Raw genomic sequence first — 23,053 nt, forward strand, 5'->3', positions numbered from 1 at the left:
TGAAAACTGCCTATGTCCCTCTTTTTTGTAGCTGCACCAAATTCTACGCTCCTGATAACTCAGGAATAGTTGGGAGTCTGTATTCCCCAGTAGCTCCCCAACCTTAACACAGCTGTCCCACACTTGTTAATTCTCCGAGATCCTAAATTCAAACTGGTCCTGCTAATTTTTGCATTCTCCCCATGCCTGCTTCCAAGGAAGCCCAGGGTTGGGTTGGGGTTGGGGTAAGGCATGTACAGGAGTTTCTGGCTCCATCTCTCTTTTCCTGACTGAGCTGGGTTGCACTAATTGACCTCGAGGGTCTCTGCTGTGCTAAATTGGGTGTTTGTTAGATCTCGTAAGGCTTGTAATTAGTGCAGAGAATCTAGGTCAGAGGCAACTGGTTGGGGTGGTGGTCTCAAGGGGCATGAATACAGGCAGGGAATAGCAAACAGGTTTCCCATTCCCCATCCTGTGGGTGGGGTGAGCCAGGGACAGGGAATGGTGGGACTGGGGTCATATGCTCAGACAAATAGAAGGTCACGTGCAGAAAGGCGCTCAAACGTGTGCGTGTGTGGGTGTGTGCCTGTGTGTGTGGTGTGTTCCCTCCTGTATTTACTCGGGCTTCTTTGCAACCTCTTCTCCATATATGGTGTGGCTCTAGAGCGAGCTGGGGATTGGCTGCTGTTGTTGGGAGACTGGGAGGTAGGAAGAAAGCAGAGAAAGAAATGAACCAGGCAAGGGAAAGGGGTAAGAAGGGGGAGGCGGCTGCAGCTGAGACTGGAGGGTGCAGAATGGGGCTGGGTCCGCTTCCTGTGAGGTTTAGAAAGGGGAGAGGGTCTTTGAGACTTTTTTGGGGAATGAGGTAAAACTCACTGTTGGCAGAGGGGTTGGGAGAGAGGGCAAGAGCTATTTCCCTGGGGTCAGAGCACAGCATAGCTCGTGAAGGCTGGAGCAGGAGTTAGAAAAACTGGTGGGTTCCCCCTCCCACCTTTTCTTTTCACCCTAAACAATCCATAGCTATGCTGTGGAAACTGGGAAGTAGCATGCAAATTAACTCATCAACTTTCCTGGTCAACACCGCAGACAGTCTTCCTGATGGAGCAAGACCAGGAAGGTTCCCCAAACCTGCATCTGTTCCCAACTACCTACTTAACAATTTAATGAGGAAGAACCAGAAAAGTTGAGGGAAATGTCGCTGAAATATGAAATGGCATTTAGTTCTTTACCTGACTTTACCCCTCACCCTGTTTGAACTGTGTCCTGGATTTCCTCATCTCCCCACCCTAGGGCCTCCCAAAAGATTTTCCCTTTTCCAGTTCATTTGTGTAAGAATAGAATATAGCAAAGTTGTTGGGAGAGGGGGGAAGAAAGAATAAATATCCTGAAAAATGTCTACCGGCAACTGTGTAGTAAGCAAGTTGCCCCACGTGCTCCCACTCCATCTACCCATTTACCCCAGAACACAGTGGCTAGGAGGAAGTAAGGAAACTACTGCAGGTAAAGAAACTGGACTGGTGAAGTGAGGAAAGAGAGGTGCTGGGGGGGTTGGGCAGGGGAGGATTATAGTTATTATCCTCTAGTTGGAGTTCCTATGCTCACTCTTGTGAACAGAAATCGTGCCAGCACCCAGCATCAGGGTACACTTCAAGCTGTCTTCCTAGTGGGAAGCCTGGCTTTGTGCCAAGTTCTGAAATTCTTGGAGACAGGAGATCATGCTTCCCCCTCCTTCTGTCTCTAGCCATCATCAGCACAGTACCTGGTACACTCTCTCCTTAAAGAAGGGGAGGTTATGAGCACAGCCTGTGGACTGGATCAGTTCACCAACTAGAACAAAGTGACAGTGATTAACCCCATGCCTGAGGCCTCATTCCAGCCTTTCTCCCACCACTTGAGCTAGCTGTCCATAGCCCACTGAGTCACACTAGTAACAGTAGCTGCAGCAGCCACAGCTGCCCCTCATGAATGCCAGTGGCCATCTATCAACGGTCAGGCATTGTGCATAGGTTGTCTTTAATCCATTTTGCAGATGAGAAAACTCTCAGAAAGCTTGTGCCCTGACCAGAGCCTCACAACTAGTCAGAATTTGAACCCAGATCTGTCTGTCTCCAAAACTGTGTTCATTTTGCCACCTTGTGATTTGGTTCTCGTGCCTGAAGACTCAAGGAGCTCAGTGCCCAGCTCTTGGTGGCCCGGGATCCCCAGTCTTTCTTTGCTGCTTCTCCTCCCGTCATTCTTCCTAGTGTCTCCTCCACCCTCTAGCTCCCCTGGGAGCCACAGATAACTGGCATGTTGGGATATACATGCCATTCTTGCTTACGTCTTTTTCTTCATTACGTGGGAGTGAAAAGGGAGGAAAAAAGGGAAAATGCTGGTAAAATAAAATCCATACGAAGATGGAGACTTATAAAAAGGAAGTACCACTTTAACCTAGATCTTCAATATTTGTGACAATGGTCCGAGTTTAGGAGAGTGACGCCGGCTTGGAGGACAGGCAGTCTCGAGACCCAAATTCCCTCACCTGCTGCCCCAGGGAGACTCTGGGGATGACTTGTAGGTGGCACTCTGGTGCACTCCTCCCTACTCTGTAGGAATACATTCCCCAAGAAAGAGACTAGTTTACATAACTACAGACCAGATCTAGGTTAATCTTCAACTATGAGTGGTGGGGACTAAAAGAGCAGGACTCTCTTCCTTATAGATGGTTTAACTTGGAGGGTGCGCCCATCTTGCTTACATGGATCATGGGAGTAATAATGTCCAAGCAGAATAGGAATCCGAGGGTCTCTGTTTCATCCAAAGGATTTACTTTCCCTCCTACCGTATCTTCCTGAACGTCAGTCACATTGGGGCAGCCTCATAGCCAGGATCTACCAGCAATTGTCCGCATTTTCTCTCTTCCCTCATCCCTAGTGAAGCTCTAGTCTAGGTTTTGGCCTTTGCAGGTGAGATCTGGGGAAGCAGATCAAGAAGCTAGCAAGGGACATACTTCAAAGTGGCTTTCAATCCCTCATTTACTTGGTTCATGAGGCTGTCCCCTTCTTTCTGAAAATCATTCATATCTTGCCTTCACAACTCTTCTCTGGACCTAAACTCTTCTATTACTAAACTTAATCTTAGAAACTTCAGAGGAAAGAGGCAAACAAAATGAGTTGTGGAGGACCTACCACAGACAAGAATTCAAGGGAGCCTAGTTGGGAGGTGTGAGCATTGAGATGTTTTTCTAAAGTCGGGGCTTGATTAGTGTTGGAGGAGAGGTTTACGGAAGGAGGGGAGGCTACAGGAAACTTAGCTTGGCCGAAAGAGGAACCTGGGCACATGTTCGGTTTTCCCCTTCATCCAGCCTAGCTTGCATCACAAATCAGTTTCATTCTTAGTTGGTTCTCCGATTGGGGTCAGCTATCCCTAGTTCCTCTTTGCTAGAACCCCCTAGTCAAATAACCAAACCAATTCCATCCACACCCAGCGTTGTATCTCTGAATCAGTGTAGGGAAGGATTGTGGAAGATGAAGGCAGGCAGCTCAGTCTCAATCAGAACTTGCTGGGAGAAGCCAGTGTCTGGCAGGGAGGGTTTTAATTCCCCCAATCCTTTCAGGCCTGGGATAAACTTCACTTCTGTGTGCATGGACAGGTGGCACTGGCTTCCACATTCCTAGAGCCAGAGCTGGGCGGCTAAAATTTCACCCTCAGATGGAAAACCTGGAACCCCCCAACTTAAAAGCCTATACATGTCCTTGGGAGCATATTCCCCACTATATCTCAGAGGGGTGACATGTGTAAAATGGTTAGGCTGTGTCTTTATTATTCTTTCTCTCTCTTCATCTGGGCAAAGCTTCTTAATACTGCTATAGGGTCACCTCCTCCTCAAACCTGAGTGGAGGTAAGGAAGGAAAGGGGGTTGGGAAAGGAGAGTTGCAGGAGGGTTGAGCATCAGCAAGAGCAATGAGTTTGATTGTGTTTTTGTTTTCTTTTTTTGACTGAGGTAAATAAAAAAGCTTTATCCTGCAACATTTGGAGATAAGAGTCTGTGCCCCCGCCATCCCAAGGTCCAGACCCTGTCCCCTTCCTTCACATGAGGCTCTTCCGGTACTGACTGTGCTGAGTGGTCTGTCTGAGGTGGGAGTCCGGGGTCTGTAGGTCCATCTGTCTGTATAGGTCTCTCAGCTCCCTGACCTCCTGCAGCACCCTCTTTGCCTGGCTCCAATTTGAGGACGCCTCTCCCAGTAGCCGCTCTGTCTCCAGCAGCAGCTGCTCTGACTCAGAGGCAGGAGGAGACCGAGGGGGGTCCTTGGCCTTTCGCTTCCCATCTCCTAGTCCCTGAACCTCTGCCAGCAGCTCCTGAGTCTTCTCCAGTTTCCTTGCTACCAGGTCCTGGATCCGGGACAGCTGCCCCGGATGGGGTGGGATGAGGGTTGGGGGCTCCTCGGCCCGCAGTTGGAGGGTGCAGGCTGAGGCAGAGTCCCGCTGAGATAGGATCTCCTCCAAGGAGGCACAGCGGCCTTTCTCTGTGGTGGTCAACTTCTTGGGTGCCTGGGGGGTGTAGGTGGCCCCCTTGTTTGGCTTTTCCCAAGGTCGAGGAAGGCCGCCTGCCCGGTCTGAGGAGGGCTGGATACGGTCTGAGTCTGCTCTCTTCCGACTGCCTGCGAGCTGGGCCACTGACTTGTCCAGGTCGACCCGAAAACTCTCAGCACAAGAGGTTGGTTCCTCAGGGGAAGGGTCTTCCTCCTGGATCAGGTCCAAGGTCAGCATCCCATCTGAGGTAGAGGTCGAAGCCTGGAGAGGAAGAGGGCAGGAAGGAAGGGGTACTGTCATCAGTGGGTGTTTCAGGAGCGACTGTGGGAAAGAGATTCAGGCTGCGCTCGTTTTCCTCCTCAATACGCCTTCCCGATGGGAAGCCCTCCTGCCCGACTGCGCCCTTTGACACTATCTGCTGTTGCCTATTCCTTTGACAGTGATTTGCACTGCTTTCTTTCTTTTATTTTTCTGTGACTAAAAGTAATTTCTCCTACTCGTTAAGTGTTTCCTGGAAAGTGTCGTTTTTCCCATATCACAGACTCTAAGCATAGCACTGGGTCTGACTCTCATAGGAAGCTCGACACAGCATAGTAACTGCCCTTTTTTGTCTGCATCCTCCAAGCCACACACCTCAACCCCCTCTGCTATTGGGAACTCAGACTCTAGTAAAACTTGTTCTCTTGTTTCTAGGACACTCTAATTTAAAAAAAAGTGATAAGGGTCTTCAGTACCTCAGCTGTATGGACCCATATGTTGTTTCAATCACTGCTTACAGCAGCCCTGCACGGCAGGTGTGATTACCAACTGCCCCACTTTACAGGGGGAATCAGAGACTGCACTGCAAAGCTGGGTTCCCACCAGGTCTGATTCCAGAGCCTAGCCTATGTTCCTTCTACCTGATTGCCTCTCTTCCCAGACTTAGAGAGAAACCAACACTTTGTATGTTATGGGGGTTCACTGATCCTTCCTCCTCTTAATGGAACAGAATGCTGTTAGCTGTGAGGACAGCTGGCCACCAGACAGTAGCTTATATTGCTTTTGCCACTTTCCTGCAGGTATATAGCATTTTCCCCAAAGAATGATGAATTTGTTGAGGGCAAAGACTTTTGAACTCATAGTAGGTGCTGAACAAATATTTTTGAACCAGAGGAATAAGGCAGGGGGGTGGGGTAGAGGGATTTCCCAGCCTCCGACCTTGGTGTCACAAACGCCTCTGGTGGCTCTGTGAGATAGTCCTAAGATGAACTGACATGGAATTGGCCCTTCAGCTATTTTTACTCTCTCATAGTCTTACATACCACGGCCATTAGGTGTCCTCGAGTTGGCGGGCGGCGGGAGTGTTGGATTTTTGCCCTGTCTCGAGTGGGGTGGGCGAGATAGCTGTCCTCTTCAACGGTGACCTGAAGAGAAGCATTGTGAGTCGATGACTGCTCTTCAGAGACTCCGTCCCAACCCCGCATCCCCTGAGGCCTAAACACGCCTGGACTTGGAAATAAACCTACCCATGAACTGCTTCTGAGCAAATCCAAGGGCAAGGTTTACTGGACAGGAAGGGGCTCCTCAAGGTAACCCAAGGCTGGCCCAGGCATCATAGAGTGGGTAAAGAGGAATTACCAGAAAAGACTTAAGAAGGTAGAAAGAGGAAAAGGTTTTTCAAAAGGGAGCTGGAGAGGAAGCAAGTCAACGGGGCTACACCATAACCTCCCCTCTTCAGGAAGCCACAGCGGCTCCCTCTGCCCCAGTGTCCCTCTCCCCACCATGAGCCCCTGACCTCATCCAAGATGCGGTTCTTGGCCCGGGTGATAGCAGAGTTGAGGGCATTGATCCATAATTCCTTCTCTTCTGGACTCACTGCCAGGAAGATCAGGTTGGGTGCCTATGAGGGGAAGATTCTTGTTTCAGTCAGGGCTTTAGAGCTGGTGTCTCACCCTGACAGTGAAGAAATGAGAAATTATAATCTTACTCTCTTAGACTAGCTCCTGGAAGGAGAGAGACTCTGCTTCCAGAGTCATCTACAACTTAAAGAATCCAGCCTCTATTCCTGCAAAGTGCCACAGCTTGGAGGTTGTTTTAGAAATGGACAACGAAAAGCTAAGAAGGGTACAGGACATTAATACAGCACCGGAAATAATTAAAGGAGGTCTGGTAAAGGACAGTACTAAAATAAAGATTTTTAAGTGTTTGAAGAAACACAATGTGATAGGAATGGATTCCTTTAGCCAAGAGAAATTAGGTTCTGAAATTCAACCACCTATTGGGGTATAGGAAAAAGGGATTTTCCCCAAGAGATGTACATGTGCACTGGGGGGTGGGGGGAGAGGAGAGAAAGAGAATGACCTCTGTTTAAAGGCTGGCTTGCCTGGAGGGGAGGATGTGGCCATAATATTCTCGGGTTAAATAATAAAAGCTGGCAGGAGAGCAGTAATCCAGGGCCTCTGAACCAAGAGGGCTGAGGGAGAATCCTGGAGGGGGAAGGTGTTCTCCCGTCCCCCCCCCCCCCCCCGCCCCCGCCCTGGTCAGTGTTTTGTGGCCAGAATGGCAGGAGAAACATACCGTGTTACCGGGCTGTTTGGAGTGAGCAAGAGTAAACTTGCTATGATTTTTCTTGCTCCTGCTCTTGGATTTCCGGAGCTCTTCACACTTCTCATAGTCACTCAGGTCAAACACCTCCTGAATATTTTTCTCATCTTTCACCTAGGGGAGGGTTGGAGGTGAGGTGATGAGGATAACATTACTTAGTCTCTCTTCCCCCAAACTGTTAGTTTAGACCAGTCTTGGGAACCACGGGAAGCCTGAGGAGAGGGAGGAATGACAGGACAGGAAAGGGCTATCCTACCCAAGGCCCGAAAAGGCCCGACGGTGGGGGACAGCACTGGGCAGCTCCCAAGACCTGGCTCCTCAGGTGGGTTTCTGTTCAAACTGCTCGTCCTAAGCTACCGTGTCCAGAACCCCAGGATGCCGCGCTTCACCAAGACTCCCACTTTGTCCTTCCTCCGAAGGACAGGCTCACACAGCTAACAGGTTAATCCTGTCATCCTGAAGTAAGCAAGATGGGGATAGCCTGGATTGTCCAGAGGGAGGAGATGAAGGCAGGGCTTGTGTCAGGAGGTGTCTGGAGCCATGAAGGGCTGCTCTGGCCCCCACCATCTTACGTTTATGTTGTTCTGTTGTCACTTTCTTACCCTATGTGGCTCTCCCCCTGAAGATACACTATGATAAAGAGAGTCATCTACCACCTTCACTTCAGGAGCTTCAGCACCACAGGAACAGCAGCCCTCTGCGCTCGGTTCATTCAGATAAGCTGAAAAATATCCCTGTGGTCCCACCCCCCCTTCCTCCCCTCACAGTACTGTGACAACCCAACCTAGCTCTTCCAGGCCTGAAAAGCCATTTCAGTCACCCCTCTCCAGGCAAAGACCGCACTCATGCTCTCCCTGGAGGACTGAATCTGACTGGGAAGCAGTATTCTGCCACCTCGTCCCACGGCTTCAGTTTGAGAGCCTAAGTCCCCTCACTGCCAGGAAGTTCCTCCTCGTGTCTGAACTTAACTCTCCTGCTGCAGTATCTGTCTTGCACCCTGGTTCTACTCTTAGCAGTTACCCAGCAGTTGGCTCTTAACTCTCTTGAGGAATGTCTGACCAGAGGCCACAATTCTATCTACATCCTGCAAACCCAACCAACACTTTCTGAGTGCCACAAAACAAATTCCATTAGCATTTCTTCTATTTTAGACCTGAGTTTTTTCTCCTGCCCCTAAGGTGTTTCCTCACAGCCCTGGAACTCAGGAGCTGTGGCTTATGGATTGTTTGGGCGTGCGAGAGGAGAGGAGACTTGGTCACTGGCCCAGATGAAGCAGCCTGTGGTTAGAAAACCCATTCAGCCTCTGCTGCTTGAGCCTGGGGTTGGAAGACCCTGGCAATGAGCTGGTCCCATTTTCCTGGGAAGAGAGACCAACACATGTCTTGTTAAACTAAACAAACAGATAAAAGTAGCTGCATATCTTCCTAGGAAGACACCCACTCTCCCTGACTGGAATGATTTCACAAGTCTCCATTTGTCAAGCTCGGAAACAGGAATTGTGTGTGTGGAAGTGACTTTATCTATCCTCTTGGTTCTCAACAGCCTTGAAGTAGGGAAGTGGTTCTCTCTTCTATCCCCCAGCCCATCTCTGGTCTTGTAACTGCCTATCCTTGTGACTTGCTGCTGGACCCAGGGGGCTGACACAGATGACAGAACCGATCACACAGCCCCATTCAGGTGAATGGCTGCTTGTGCATTCGCTCTGTTTCTGCAGGGCTTGGCTTCTTCAGGGCCTTCCCTTTTCTAGAGCTCCTGGGCTTTGAGCTGGGAAGGGACCGGAGGCCTTGAAGGATTATGGGTAGAAATGCACAAGATGCTGGCAAGGAGCATCCAAGAACAATTCCCAGAAACATGGGCAGGGGTGTGGGATAATGCATCACTCTTCTTCTCCCCTTCCTTCCTCAGAATTGAGACTATCAGCAAAGGCCAGAAATCTTGGAGAGGAAAGTGCTGGGTGTGTGTATGCAGCCAGGGGAAAAGAGTTACTTGTTGTTTTCCTTAGGGGAAGGAAGGAAAGGGAAGGGGGAAGGGAAGAGGGAAGGGGAGGGAGGGGGGATTCTGGTATGGACACAGCTGATAAGGAGCTCTGGAGGACAGGAGACACACTGACAGAGGTTTGCCCTTGGTAGAGCAGGGGTAGGAGATGGCCGAGGCAAGCAGTAGAACAAGTATATTCCCGTCCCCAGGAAGATGGACAGCTCCAGCACCCTTGTTCTTCACTGTAGTTTCTCCCCACTCTAATTCCTAAAGTCTCATTGATAATTACCCATCTTCCAAACTTAACCCTTCCTTCCCCAATTCTTTGTCCTTGGCCCACAGAAAGGATTTCCCCATGCTTTCCAAAAAAGATGCCCTGAACCCAATTTCCTCTACTGTGAGGTCTTGGTAAGGGTCTAGTTTCCGGCCTATACAGCAGCTCCATGACCACAAGGTACCCTGTGACTGAAAATTAACAACAAATACAGGATGTCTTTGTTGGAGGCAGTTGTGGGATACTCTGCCTTGATGAGGGGAAGTACCAAAAAAGACTGTTGCAAATTCTTGGGGAGGGGGGTAGGAATTTTCTTACATTAACACGTAAATTACAAACATGACACTTTGCATTTCTTTCTAAAAATCTTGAATCCAGAGCTTTTGGGAAGCCTGGAGTCCTCTGTCAATTTCACCTTTAACCCGAGCCCACTGAAGCATGGAAACTGGCTCCAAAGAGAGTATCAATACTACTCTTTTCCTAAGCCCTTCTCAGCAGGGGGCAGTTTGCCCCATGACCAGTCAGATGCTCCTGACTCACAGGACACCACACATCCTAGGCTGAGGTCATTCCACCCTTTCCCTGTCTCTGTACCCCTTCCTCCACAAACAAGGAGCAGTAATGCTCTTTCACCCAGACTTTGTTCTTTGGACAAATACAAACAAGACAAACGTCTTGTTTCTTCTACCCTTTCACTGTTCTCCAGTTCCCCTTTGACGTGTGGGAAGTTCTCCCCGATTGCTCACTAGAGTTTCCTGCCATTATGAAGTTCGGGGGAAGACAGGAGATACACTTTGACACTTGCTTTTTTTAAAAACTGGAAAGCCAGCAAATTGTGTAATAACTTTCTGTAGGATTGGGGTTGCGTGGAGGTGACCCTTAAAAATAAATTATCCTGTCAGAGTCTTCTCTCACCTCTATCACCAAGTTCTCAGCTTACTGTAAACAGCAGGATTTAGGCATCTTGAAGAGGGATCTCTTTGGCCCTTGGCACTACTTAGCTCTTCCCTAGTTGTCTCAGTAGATGTTCTGTTCAGATGAATACTTTCTATAGGACTGTGTGTGGGTCCGTTTCAATACCATAAAAGGACTTATTTACCCAAATATAGTCAACTGCAGAAAGCAGAAGAGGTCAGAACCCAGGGAGGACTTCCCAGCTGGCCCCTGATGAGGGAACACGGAATCGGGGGAGGAAGGGCCACGCTACAGGGGAACACAGGACAGTCTCCTAGGCTGGCATAGTCACAGAAGCAGGGACTGGAGTGACTTCTAACCTATGGAAGGGAAATTTCAGTTTCTCAATATTACTTCATGTTATGAATCCCAAGAATTAGAGACAAAAGGGAGAAGAGTCTGGATCCAATGGTCTTGGCTTAGGTTCTGACCCAATGTGGACTGTGGTTTTCATTTTAACTGTAGGACCGAAGACACAGACAGATACAGGGGTTCATAACTCCATTTTCTCCCTTCTGATACAAATAGGGGAGCAGGAAGGGGGTAAAGAATGAGTTTCTTGCTGCTTTTTTGTTTTTTGTTTTAGTGGAGTTGGGGGTGGGAGGGGGAAAGAGAGGTATAGTTCATTGGCTTCAACAGAAATAATAGCCTGCCACTAGCAAATTCTCTACCTGAGGTCATATAGGACTGATCCTGGGCTGTATGTGTGTTTGTGTATTTCTGTGATTCCCGGCAGCTGTGCTGCTGCTCTGACCTGCGTGTGCCCCTGCTAGAGACAGGAAAGGGGGGGGGCTAGCTAGGCTGGGGTGGGGGGACAGGAAGGGGTGGAGAATATGCTGCTGTTCACAGAGTGTTTCAGCAGCAATAGCAAAGAAAAAATAACCCACTTCAGCTAGAGGCCAGGATAGGGTAGGGGACACCAGGGGACACTTAGAAGTTTTGGGACATCTTGGGATATCATCATAGTCAGAAAGATACTTATTTGCAAAGAAAAATCATTAAATAAGATCACACTCAACTTCTAATTCTAACCCAGGTCTTTTCACTAAAGGGTGACCTTCCCCAGCAGATAGTAGAGAGCAATGGGACCACTGAACTTGCTTTTGGAACAAAATGGGGGGCGAGGTAAGAGGGGGACTAGAGGCAGATAAGCCCCCTGTGTAGAGACAAAGTGGGGAATATAAGAAAATAGGGAGTTGGAGGCAAAGGGCACCTACCTCTTTCTCAGAGATGTAGAGCTGGTCCCCTTTCAGCACCACATAGCGGTTTTTCCAAATCTCCCTGAAAATCCCTTTCCCGCAGAATTTCCGGACCCAGCCGACCTTCTCCGGCAGTGCAGATTGATGATTTCCATCCTGAGGCCCCTGCCCCGGGGCAAGAGAAGAACGGGCAGTTAGGTGATCGCCGCCTTTTCCTTCTCTCCACTCGGAGCCTCGAGACCCTTCTTTCCGGGGACCGCCCCGCCGAAGGCTGGAGTCCGGGAGCCCGGCGCCCGCTCCCCACTTCCTAGGAGGTTCTCACTCCGAGGGACTCTCCCCCTCGCTCTCCTCCTCCATCTCCCAAATAAACAACTGCGACTGCAGGGGGGAAAGGGACCTGAGCCGAGGTGGCCTCCGGAATGCCGCCCGGTCCCGCCCCCTCCCCCAGCCGGCCCTCCCGGCGCCGGATTAACGGCGCTTCATTTCTTCCCTCATTGTCTCCTCGCCGCCGCAGAGCGCGACGCACGCCGCAGCCGGCCGCCCGGGGGACGCAAGGCTGGGGGTCGGGCGGAAACTACGCCAAGTGACACCCCCACCCAAGTAAACAAACAAAAGCCCCCCTACCCCGGGTGCCTCGGCGCGGGGCCGCGCGCATGACGGCGGGGCCGGGGGCACCGGGGATCGGGGGGCGGGCGGGGGCTCACGCCGAGCGCGCGGCCGCTCGCAGCGCCGACGGGCCGGGGTCCCTAGAGCACAAAGTCGGGCGCGGGGCCGGCGGACGCACTCACCCTCTTGGTGGAATTGTTCTTCTTCATCATTCCGGGGGGTGCGGGCGCGGGGGCCACGACCAAGGGCTTTTTCCCGGGGAGGGTGGCGGAGATGCCCCCGGCGCCGCGCCGCTCCGCCCTCCCTCCCCCTGGCGGACTCGCCTCCTTTGTAGCTCCGGTTACACTAAGGGCCGGCCTCCCCGGCGCTCGCACACACGCGCACGCCCGCTCCCCGCCCCTCGGCGCCCTCCATCCCCGCGCCCACGCGGCCCGGGTCCCCGAGCGCCCGCCCGGCCCCGCCGCTCCCCTGGCCCCGCGCGCTGTGGGCGGCCCGGCCCGCGCCCCGCGGTTCCATCCAGCAGCCGCTGACGTTGCGAGTGCAGAATAAAGGGCGAATCGCGGAGCCAGAGCTAGTGCGCTCCCCCCGCCCTCCTTTGTTTCTGACTCACTGAGGGTGAAGAAGACAGACCCAAACCCAGCCGGAGACCCAGACTCGGGCTGACGGGAGAGCAAGAGGTGGGGTCAGGAAAGACAGACCCGGCGGACCCGGCGTGGGAGCCGGCGGAGGCGGACGGGCTGGGTAATGGAGAGGCGTGTGGAGCCCGGGAGAACCCAGATCCAGATCGCTTCCCCCCGACCAAAAACAGACTCGAGCGCTCGAGCTGGCAGGGCGCGTCTCCCACATCTGGCGCCCGGAATCCATACTCCCCAGGTGGTAGGGATAGTGGCCTGGACGGGTCAGATGTTGGGGAAAAGTTTTATGCTTCAGAGGGTATCCGCGTGTAGGGGCCCGCGGTGGGAGAGAGTTAGGGTTAACACACACTTCTTCCAGTTTACAAAGCTTCAGGCCTTGCTCGCGCCTGTTACTCAGGAGAAGAACCCTAAGTATGATGCTGTGATCGCCATTGCACACAGAGAAAAGTGAGACTCAGAATGGGTGAGCGGTTTGCAGACACACACTGTAAGTGCTGGCAGGAATATAATTCTGACTCCAAAGCGTGATCCGTTATACCAAATGGCTTTAACTATACCTGGGTCTCTCTCCTTGCTGCACCGACATGGAAAAATCCCATCCTGTCTACATTGGGGGGAAGGGCCCAATGCCCACAGGATGCCCTGACTGCGGATCTCTCCCTCAACAGATTTGCCTCAGAGCCCACAGACCAACTTCTCAGTAACTTAATTGTTTTTCCAGTACCTATTTAATGGGAAGAGAGGAGTCAGGAAACGTAGGTTTGGGAACTGGTTTCATCACTGCTCTGTGGCCTTTGAAAATATAAATATTGCCCTCTAGGCTAATGATTGAATAATAATAAGCTAACCAACACATTGCCTGGCATATGATAGGCACACAATAACCACAAAAATGAATAAATATCGCTGACACAGAGGAGAGGGGGAACAGGAAGAACCCTTTTCCCAGAGATGTCTCAAGATAAAAGTGTGGCCAAATCTGTGGTTTGAGGAGTGGGGACGTCTTGGCTTTTTCTGGTACCTGTCAAATGAAGGAGGAGGCTTCTCTCTTTTCCCAACCCCCCCGTATCCCCTAATCCAATAATATTCCTCTTAACTGCTTTTCATTGACCATACTAATTCCTCTATATTAGATGGACATAGAAATTTATCCTTTCAAAATGCTCTAATATATGTTTCTTTTTTAATCCTCACCCAACGATATTTTTTCCATTGCTTTTCAGAGACAGTGTGGGGGGGAGATAGAAACACCGATGTGAGAGGGACACATCGAGCCGAGGGACTGAGCCTGCAACCAAGGTCCGTCCCCTTGGCCGGAATCAAACCTGGGACCCTTTAGTCTGGGGGCCAACGCTCTAACCACTGAACCAAACCAGCTAGGGCGTCAATTCTTTAACTATTTAGTGCTACCTTGTGAGGTATATAGAACAAATAAGGGCATGCAAATCACCTGACTTACCCAAGTTTACACAGCAAGTTACTGGCTAAATGGATTAGAATCCAGCTTTTCTAACTCCAGTCTGTTTAGGTTTTGTAAATACACACACACACACCCCTCTCCCCTTCCCACCCTCTCTTTCCCACCCTCTCTGTTTATAAAGTGATTTTAGAGGAATGAGAAAATCCAGGGTATCTTCATATGTGAGGAGGCAAAACACCCCAGTAATGTGAGAAAATGAGCCTGCATGATCTTTGGAGGGCTTGCTGGACAGGCAGATAGGAGTGGTTTGGATTTATAGTTCCAGTAGATTCTGGTTTATGGGGAAAAAGTAATTCACGACTTGCCCCATCTTCTTCCTTTGCCCTCCTGTTAGTCAACTAGTATTTGAGTGCCTCCTACCTGTGAGGTATTGGGGTCCTGGCATGCTGCGTAAGGCAGGAGCTGGAGCTTTGTGGAACATCAGACAGAGAGGGATTACTAAAATATCAAAACGCTCCGAAGTAATTTTCAGATTCCAGAACAGATGCATGTGGGCTGGAGAACCTTCCCTGCCTATCTGCTCCTTGAGATGTTACATAAATCTGTTCTCTCTCTCTCTCTTTCTCTCTCATTAACCTGTATTGCTGCACTGCCTCACATCCTGCCCCTACCTTCCCTCCCTGTGTCCCTTTGCCTGGTTACTCACCCCTCTTTCCATACTCCATACTCTTCCCCTTCTTCACACTGATTTCTCTCTCACCAGGTGAACCTCATGGCACCTGAATTGGGATCTATGAATTGGGACTGTTTCCAAAGATGGGATCTATGAATTGGGACTGTTTCCAAAGATCATTTCTTAAGAGGGGAATCTCAGAGTAAGAACTTGTGGGTTCCTTTACATATATTTATAGCACTGTCTCCTCAGTGAGCTTGACACGACCACACACACAGACCACAAAAATAACTTGAGCCGATTTCTCTTCGGTGGAGATAAGATACTGGGAGGACTTGTGATGGGGTTACCTCTCTAACTGCATCATCATGGATAAGACACAACTGCCAGTAGCTTTATTTTTCAGTTGGCTATGCTATTAGTAACTCCACATAAGGGAGGGAGAAGGTGGCTATCAGATAAAGACTTGTGAATTGCTGCTTGCAAGTTTACTGGACAGGAACTATTATCCAAATATTTGTTTAGCTAAAACAAGTACCGTGGCCTTTGTAGAATAAATAGGACATAGAAGTTTTGACTAGGGCATTTCAATCTATGGAAGAGAGGTCATTAAAAGCATATGGGACCTTAATTAAAATTATGTTTTTAAAGGGAAAAATAAATGGCCAATAATAATGTAATCAGCTAGGTAAATCTTTTTTTAAAAAATATTAAATATATATTTTATTGATTTCAGAGAGAGGAAGGGAGAGGGAGAGAGAGAAACATCAATGATGAGAGAGTCATCGACTGGCTGCCTCCTGCACGCCTCCTACTGGGACCGAGCCGCAACCAGGGAATGGCCCTGACCAGGAACTGAACCTTGATCTCCTGGATCCTAGGTCAATGCTCAACCACGAAGCCACGCATGCCCAGCTGGGCTCAGTAAATCTTAAATAAAAATGTGAGTCTTTGATCCTTATACAAAGAAATACCCATTTCTGGCATCAAATATCTGAGGGTAAGGCTCATTTCTTAGACTCCTTGATATCGTTAGTTGAGTAGGCACAATGCAAGCAGACAAACAATGAGGAGAATGGTATAAGAAAAGCCTCTGTTCTTATTCTTATTCCAAAGAGTTATTTTGCTAAGAGGAGAGGAAGGAGGTAATTCTCAGAGGAGGGAGGTTTCTGTGTGTTTCAAAAGGCTATGTAACTTATAAACACTGCATTCAGAATGCTGCCTCCCTAAGTAAAGGCTGTCTTACTTTTTTATTACTATTTAAAAAAATGAATTAAAAAAAATTATCTAAATAGACCGCAACAAAAAGAAAACAATTTAGATCTTAGCTCTTAGCTATAATATGGATTAAAAAAAAAAAAAAAGGCTAGGGCTTCACATGAGTGTAAGTAAAGAAACTAATTAGTGCAGTGAGAGGGTTGACAGGAATCCAGTTATTTTGTGTGATTCTGTATCCCCAACTTTGAGAAGGAATCAATTGTATCTACTACTATTAATTTCATCGAGTGTTTAGATGTTCTACGTGCTTTATATGTATTACCTCATCTCATTTAATCCTTACAATCCTTGAGGAAGGTACTTTATTACTCTTGTTTTATACATGAGGGAACTGCGCCACAAAGAGACTAAATGACATTCCCAAAGCCACATAACTATGATACAGATTTGAGCCTTGGCTATCTGATGCTTGAGAATGTTTATCAACATAAAGGAAAGGTAAAAAATATAAAGGGCTTACTGAGAACCAGGGAGGGATTATGCTGTGGTGTTTTTGCTGTGATATGAGGATGCCATAATTCCATGGCATTAATGATACCATCACTTTCCCTTGTTTTCAAGAGAAGTGAAATTGACACCAGAATTATTTGCCTTGACACACTTTAACTATGCTTTGGGTAGAGGCAATGCCTTCTCCATGTTTGGTGTAAAGCCAGCTCATGTCTCATTTCATGAATTCCCATAAATAGTTATTAACCCCAGAGAAACGAAAAATAAATCAATTGTATCTTTTCACAAAAAAATGGCTTTTTATTGTAGTCATACATGGTTTCTCAGGCCAAAATTGCAGTGTAGGGACAATTTTTGGATGGCGCTCTACTAAAACATGATTTTTCAGAAATGACTTGTGCAGGAATGTGGTTAATGAAAAATAAAAGGTCAAGAGGAGAGTGTGTAGTGTGTACATCAAATGATTACTTTTTAAAACTCCTCTAAGCTCTCACAACCCTTTTTGTCAAGTAAGAACCCAACAAAATTCATCAGAAACAGAAGTGATTGTGCTATTAAATACAAGGAATACATTTATTTATTTGATAAAGAAACCACAAGAAAAGTGGGTTGGGATAGGCTCAGACTTATTCTCAACTCATCCCTGGGAGTCTTGGTGTCCGTGCCAACAGTTCAGGAATCAGCAGGCTACCTGGAGATGGGTTATAAGAACAAGCACAAAACCCAAGGCTCCTTTTCTCCAACGCTTCTGGTCAGTGGGAGCGCCTGCAGCGAGGCAAGGGGGGAGCTGCGCCATTCTCCTCGCCTCTCCATGGACGTTTCACCTTCTGCTTGCTGACCTGGAGGTAACGTGAGAGCTCTCCTTGCTTCGGCTGTGCAGTCCAGAAGACATAACTTCCTCTAGGAAACTGACCAGTAGATTGGAGGTTACTCAAAGGAAAAAATAAAAAAGCATCTCCCCAAATAGAATATCTTGCTCATCTAACTATATGGAAAGATATGACTAGCATGCAAGAAGTCCTGGTCTGATTTGGGTGCGGAACAGAAGCATCAGTTGGGCACTAAACGTCCAGACTAGTGGGAGAGCCCTCTGTGCTCTTCCCCAGGGCTCTCCTATGTGTTTTAGCATGAAACTCATAAGATCTTTTAAGACTAGCATTTCAAATTTGACATTTCTAGTTAGGGACTCAGAATGTTTTAGGGCAAGGGTACTATATTAACTCGGAACCATGTTACATCGGAACCTCGGAACCTCTTATCTATAGGTACTCTTGTAATTACCTCAGAACTTGTATCGTGCCTCTAGTCTCTCCTCCATCCATTCGGCTCTCCAAAGTGGCACCAGAGTTACTTTTCTAAAATGCAGACTATAGCCTGGCTGGTGTGGCTTAGCGGTTGAGCACTGACCTATTGACCTATGATCCAGGAGATTGAGGTTTGATTCCCAGTCAGGGCACATGCCTGGGTTGCGGGCTCAACCCCCAGTAGGGGGTGTGTAGGAGACAGCTGAGCAATGACTCTCATCATTGATGTTTCTATCTCTCTCCCTCTCTCTGAAATCAATAAAGACATATTAAAAAAAATAAAATGCAGACTATATCCTATTTCATACTCTCCCCTCTTCTGCTTTAAAACCTTTCTTTTGCTTAGAGAATAATGGACAGATTAAAATCAAGGCCATTCATAGTGTGGCCTAATAATAACTAATACTGTATTTATTTTGTTCTGAGAACCGTTTTAAGCCATATGTATATGTGTATACACATGTATGAAATAGATGCTATCACTCTCATAAAAATGAAGAAAGCAAGCTATAGAGAGGGTAAGTGACTTGCCAAGGTCACAACAGCTAGTAACTGGCTTAGCTAGGATTCAAACCCAGGCCCTAGAAGCTGTGCCCTTCACCACACAATCCCACCTCTCACCTGTCTGGTTCCATCTCCCACCATGCAGCCTATGTGTCATCCATGCCCAACCTCTCACTGTTCCCTGAACATGTCATGCGCTTTCATACCTTCATGGTTTTGCTCTTACTATGTCTCATGTCTGAAAGGATAGACTATCCTTCTCTGTTGGATGAAATCCTTTTTATCCCTAAGGCTGAGAATTAAAAGTCATCTTTTCTGTGAAGCCTTCCCAAACTCCCTCATGCTGAACTAATCATGCCCATCATGATTACCACTTGGCTCTAGTGCTATATTAACGTTGTACTGATATGAATGAGGTACCCTACATATTACTGTTACCAAAATAGGGTGGGACTGCTGCCCCTTATGGTGGAACTCAGATTTACTTGGCTTGGATCTCCAGGGCTAAACACAGTGGCTGACATCTAGTAGGTATGCTGAAGAAATGAATTAATTAAAATAGCTACCCATTGGCAAGAGAGCCACCTTTATGATATGAGTTTTTTAGGCAGTATTTTTAAGTATGTGGGACTCACTCTCAGGAGACAGATCTATAGTGGACAGAAGGTTGGAGGAATGACCAGGTATCTTGTTATTACCATTGGTTTGTAGTAAAACCCGGAAGATTTTGTCCTTAGAGGATTTAAATTCCAAACTCCTTTGCAAAAGAAAAAGAAATGGTAAAGCAGAGGGAAAGGAGAAGGTAAATTTATTTCTTTACTGAAATGCAGACACCTCTGGCCTGGTTTTGTGGCCAGTTGGACTAGAGACACTTGGAGGTCAGAAAATGACTTTTAGTAGGAATGAAATATATGGGCTGGGAAACACTACAGGAATTTATTAGGTGATCTCTGCTTCACTTCAGAGTCTGCTACAAGTCTAAAGGAAAGGAGTAACATTCCTGAAATTATACTTAAAGATCCTCCTCTGTGTATCAACAAGACCCCACATTCTTGACTGCAGAGAAAACATTATTTATATTTTCCAAGCCTAATTTTGTTTCCTAGGGCCATTGTGGCTTTTTTAAAAATATCTATTTGGGGACTTTGATGAGTCACTGCAGAATGCTTTAACAATTACAGGCGATGAACATATTGGTTTCTGTACCCCAAATTTAGACTATGTTTAAAAACAACAAAAAATGAATTTTCTTTTCCAGGGTTGCTTTAAATCAGTCTCACTTAAAAAGCAAACTCAAAAATGCCTTTCTCCTGCCCTGGCCAGTGTGGCTCAGTTGGTTGGAGCGTGGTTCTGTGTACTGAAGGGTTGAGGGTTCAATTCAGGTCAGGGCACATACCTGGGTTGCGAGTTCGATCCCTGGTGGGGGCATGTACAGGAGGCAACCAATTGATGTTTCTTTCTCTCTCCCCCTTCCTCGCTCTCTAAAAATCAATAAACACATTCTTGGGTAAGGATTAAAATAAAATGTGGGTCTAAGAGAAAAATTTAACAGATTTATTTATAATTGTTATAAAGTTGAACTGCTAAAACTTGTTCACTGAAACATTTTGACTTGCATTAATATTTTATGTCCCCACATTTATATTTTAAAAAGTCACACACAAATGAAAATGGAAAAACTGCCAAAACCTGACGTCTGTCCCTTATTTTCCACTTGCAATCATGTACTTAGGTACCTTTTGACTCCATGGAAAAAATATCTAATGGTTCAGAACTACCAATAACAGGAAGAAGATAATTTAAAAAAAAAATAATGAAATGTGTCCTATCATAATGGATTCTTAAGCACGTGTTCCACGTATGCAGGGTGCTAGCTGGATGTCTTTTAGCATAATTGTTACATGTTTGGCATGGGTAGAACACAGGTTGGTGTCTTCAAAAAGGCTAGCCAGCCAGGCCTCATTTGCCTCCTGCAAAGCACGGATAGCTGCACTCTGACCGCAGATCTGTTTTAAGTCCTGAGCAATTTCTTGTGCCAGAGAATGGAAGGGAAGTTTGCAAATCAGAAGTTCAGTGGACTTCTGATAACGCCTAATTTCAGGAAATGCCCCATACCAGGCCTATAACAATGAGGTTTCTTCGCCCTTCCAGTAGAGGGCGCACTCCTGCCAGTGGCTTTGTTAGCTAGTTGCTTCCTTCATGCTTTACTATGGGTCAGTTTGCGGGCAGTCTGCTGTGTAGGGGCCATGGTATAGAGCCCTCTGTGCTTACCCCTCTCCTCCTTGGGCTGGAGCTTGGGGAGCTAGGAGAGGTGCTGGCATTAGAGAGCAATGGTGGCTGTGAACACCATTAATAGAGGGGTTTTAAGAGATGGGGGAGAAACAGCATGTTCTCTGCTTGTATGAATGATCCAACAGAGTGGGAAAAACTGGTTCAAGAGAGAGGAGTAGGTTTGGAGCGACATCCTGGAGTAGGTGAGGGATCTGATGCCCAGGGGGAAGGGCTGGGTTTAGCTAGAAGCATTGTCCGCTGTGAGGGGATGGAAGGAGAGGGCAGTTGAAGTTCTCTTCTGATGGCTTCCGTTACAGTTAATGCTCATCTTCAGTGATACCTTATCGATCTGTGTATTCTTAGTGCAAACCAGATGTTGAACTAAGTACCTCCTGAATGAATACATGTATCAGATTCATATTTGTTAAAGTGAAGACCCCAGCTTAAGTGTCACCTGTCATGCTAAGCTTTTTCTAAATATCTGACAGCAGTTGTATCAGGAACAAGGAAAAAGGTTGCATTCAACATCTGTATCTGAAGATACCAGGAATCTCATACCCAGAGAACAGCCTGCCCCTCACTGGATCTCTCTACCCATAAAGTACTTCCCATTATTTCTCAAATATGCTGTGCGTCCTTAATTATGCTGTTTCCTCAGCCCTGACTGCTCTTTCTTCCTATGGAAATCCAGTTTATTCTTTAAGGTCTAGCTGAAATGCTATCTCTTCTGTGAAGCATTTCCTGAGTACTCTGCCAGAATTAATTATTTCTATTTAGGACACGTTTTATTTAACTTGCATACATTAACACTTCTCAAATTTTTGTGCCTAAAAATCCCCTAACTACAGAAGAGAGTGAATTTATTAGTCTTGAGGGTAGAGTCCAAATTGATTTACAGCTTATATCTTTCTTTGTGGTCTGATATTTTGTTTTAAAAATGTACAACATTTTCATTTTTCATAAAGGAATCTTTTAAATTTTGAGATAAACATATTTTAAGGTAGTTATCAGTTAAATTATTTAATTCTACGCCTGAAAATCCCTATGGACACTCCAAAAGATGTATCATGCTCATTTTGTGCCTCTGTGAGTCCCTGGGACTAATCATATCCTAATTTGAGAAATACTAATTTTTTTGACTCCTCCACTGGACCATAAAGTCATCAAAGATATAAACATCTTATTTTCTTTGTATTTCAGTCCCTGCCTTGAACTGTACCTTGTATAAAGCAGCTACTCAATACATATCTTCCCTCTTGCTCCCAAACAACATAATCATAACATCTGTCAATATCCTTGGCTCACATTTCTTCTTGCTGCTCTTTGACAGAATAGTAATAGTAAACAAAACAAAACACCAGCAACTCAAATGTCTATGGACAGGTAACTGGAGAGGTAAGCTGTGGTATGCTCACAAAATAGAATGTTGCACAGCACTGAAAACGAAAGAACAAGCTTATATGGAACAGTACAGATGAACCTTAGGAGCAATGTTGAATGAAAAAAGGGTACTATTTTTATAAAGCTAAAAAAAAAAAAAGCAAAACTAAACAATGCACTATTTAGAAATACATAGGTAAGTGATAAAAATATCCCCCCCACCCAAAGCAGGGAGACTAAACACAAAATTTAGGATAGTGGTTACCTGTTGTAGGGAGGTAAGGGATGTTAGAGAGAAACTCACAGATAGACCCATGTCATTGGCGATTTTCTAGTTCTTGGATTAGGTGAAGGATTCAAGGGTGTTCCATACATTATTATACTTCCTAACACGTTACATATTTTATAAATATAAAATATTATATTAAAATATAAAGAAAAAAAGCTGAATGGATTTATTTACTCAGGAGTTTCTTATAATCTTTATTATGCAAATGTGAATTGTGACTTTCCCAGAGAAGGATACAGCATTTTCCAAGTTAATATCTTCCCAGATCTCCCCAGATTTTCTATGAAACAGACCTTGGGAAACACTGAATTAAGATATAAAATAGTTCCTTGACTATAACCATTTTCATTGAGGTTATTTTATACTTTCTTACAAACAATGTAACTCCTATTAAAAAAATGTAGCTGCTCCTTCCCAGTTCCCACCTTAGTACCAGATGCCTGGTTTATGAAAAAACAAAAAGCAAAGCAAAACAAATACAGCCCTTGGCCGTATTTCCTCCCCCACTGAGAAGAAATAGGACAAAAAAGCAACCAATAGGATTCTGCATGCGTCCAGCATTGTGCATGTATCATGCACTGGAGTATCATGTGAGCAGAAAGGACCATCCTCATGGTCTGCAAGGCAAAAGATTCATTCCCCAGGTATAAACTGCCTGTACTCTCAGTTCCACAGGTGTCTGAAAGGAGATTATGGTCTGAGAATAAAAAGAGCTACAGATGTACAGTACTTTCTCACCCCTGGGAACATTCAAAACCATGTCAG

General features: G+C 46.7%; 2 protein-coding genes across 3 annotated transcripts in view; both read right to left on the reverse strand.

The window, feature by feature from the left end:
- Positions 1 to 955: 955 nt before the first annotated feature.
- Positions 956 to 12,564, reverse strand: PLEKHO1 (pleckstrin homology domain containing O1). 2 transcript variants are annotated; one of them, XM_081121162.1, is made up of 6 exons: positions 12,267 to 12,564; positions 11,497 to 11,643; positions 7,048 to 7,188; positions 6,266 to 6,370; positions 5,793 to 5,894; positions 965 to 4,752 (listed from the first exon to the last, which is right to left on the reverse strand). In XM_081121162.1, the coding sequence occupies exons 1-6, from the start codon at positions 12,294 to 12,296 to the stop codon at positions 4,048 to 4,050; spliced, it is 1,230 nt and encodes a 409-aa protein (XP_080977288.1). In that variant the 5' UTR covers positions 12,297 to 12,564; the 3' UTR covers positions 965 to 4,047. The 2 variants fall into 2 exon arrangements, with proteins under 2 accessions (XP_080977289.1, XP_080977288.1); XM_081121163.1 differs by lacking the exon at positions 6,266 to 6,370 and having other exon boundaries at positions 956 to 4,752; positions 12,267 to 12,464.
- A 4,259-nt stretch (positions 12,565 to 16,823) lies between these two features.
- The window catches only part of VPS45 (vacuolar protein sorting 45 homolog), a 41,664-nt gene continuing 35,434 nt past the window's right edge, over positions 16,824 to 23,053 (reverse strand). The window contains exon 15 of the mRNA XM_081121161.1: positions 16,824 to 17,448. Within this exon, the coding sequence (XP_080977287.1) occupies positions 17,361 to 17,448 (88 nt within the window). The 3' untranslated portion in view covers positions 16,824 to 17,360. The remainder of the gene's footprint in view (positions 17,449 to 23,053) is intronic.

The sequence above is a fragment of the Miniopterus schreibersii genome (assembly GCF_964146895.1).
Source record: "Miniopterus schreibersii genome assembly, chromosome: 19".
NCBI lineage: Eukaryota > Metazoa > Chordata > Mammalia > Chiroptera > Miniopteridae > Miniopterus > Miniopterus schreibersii.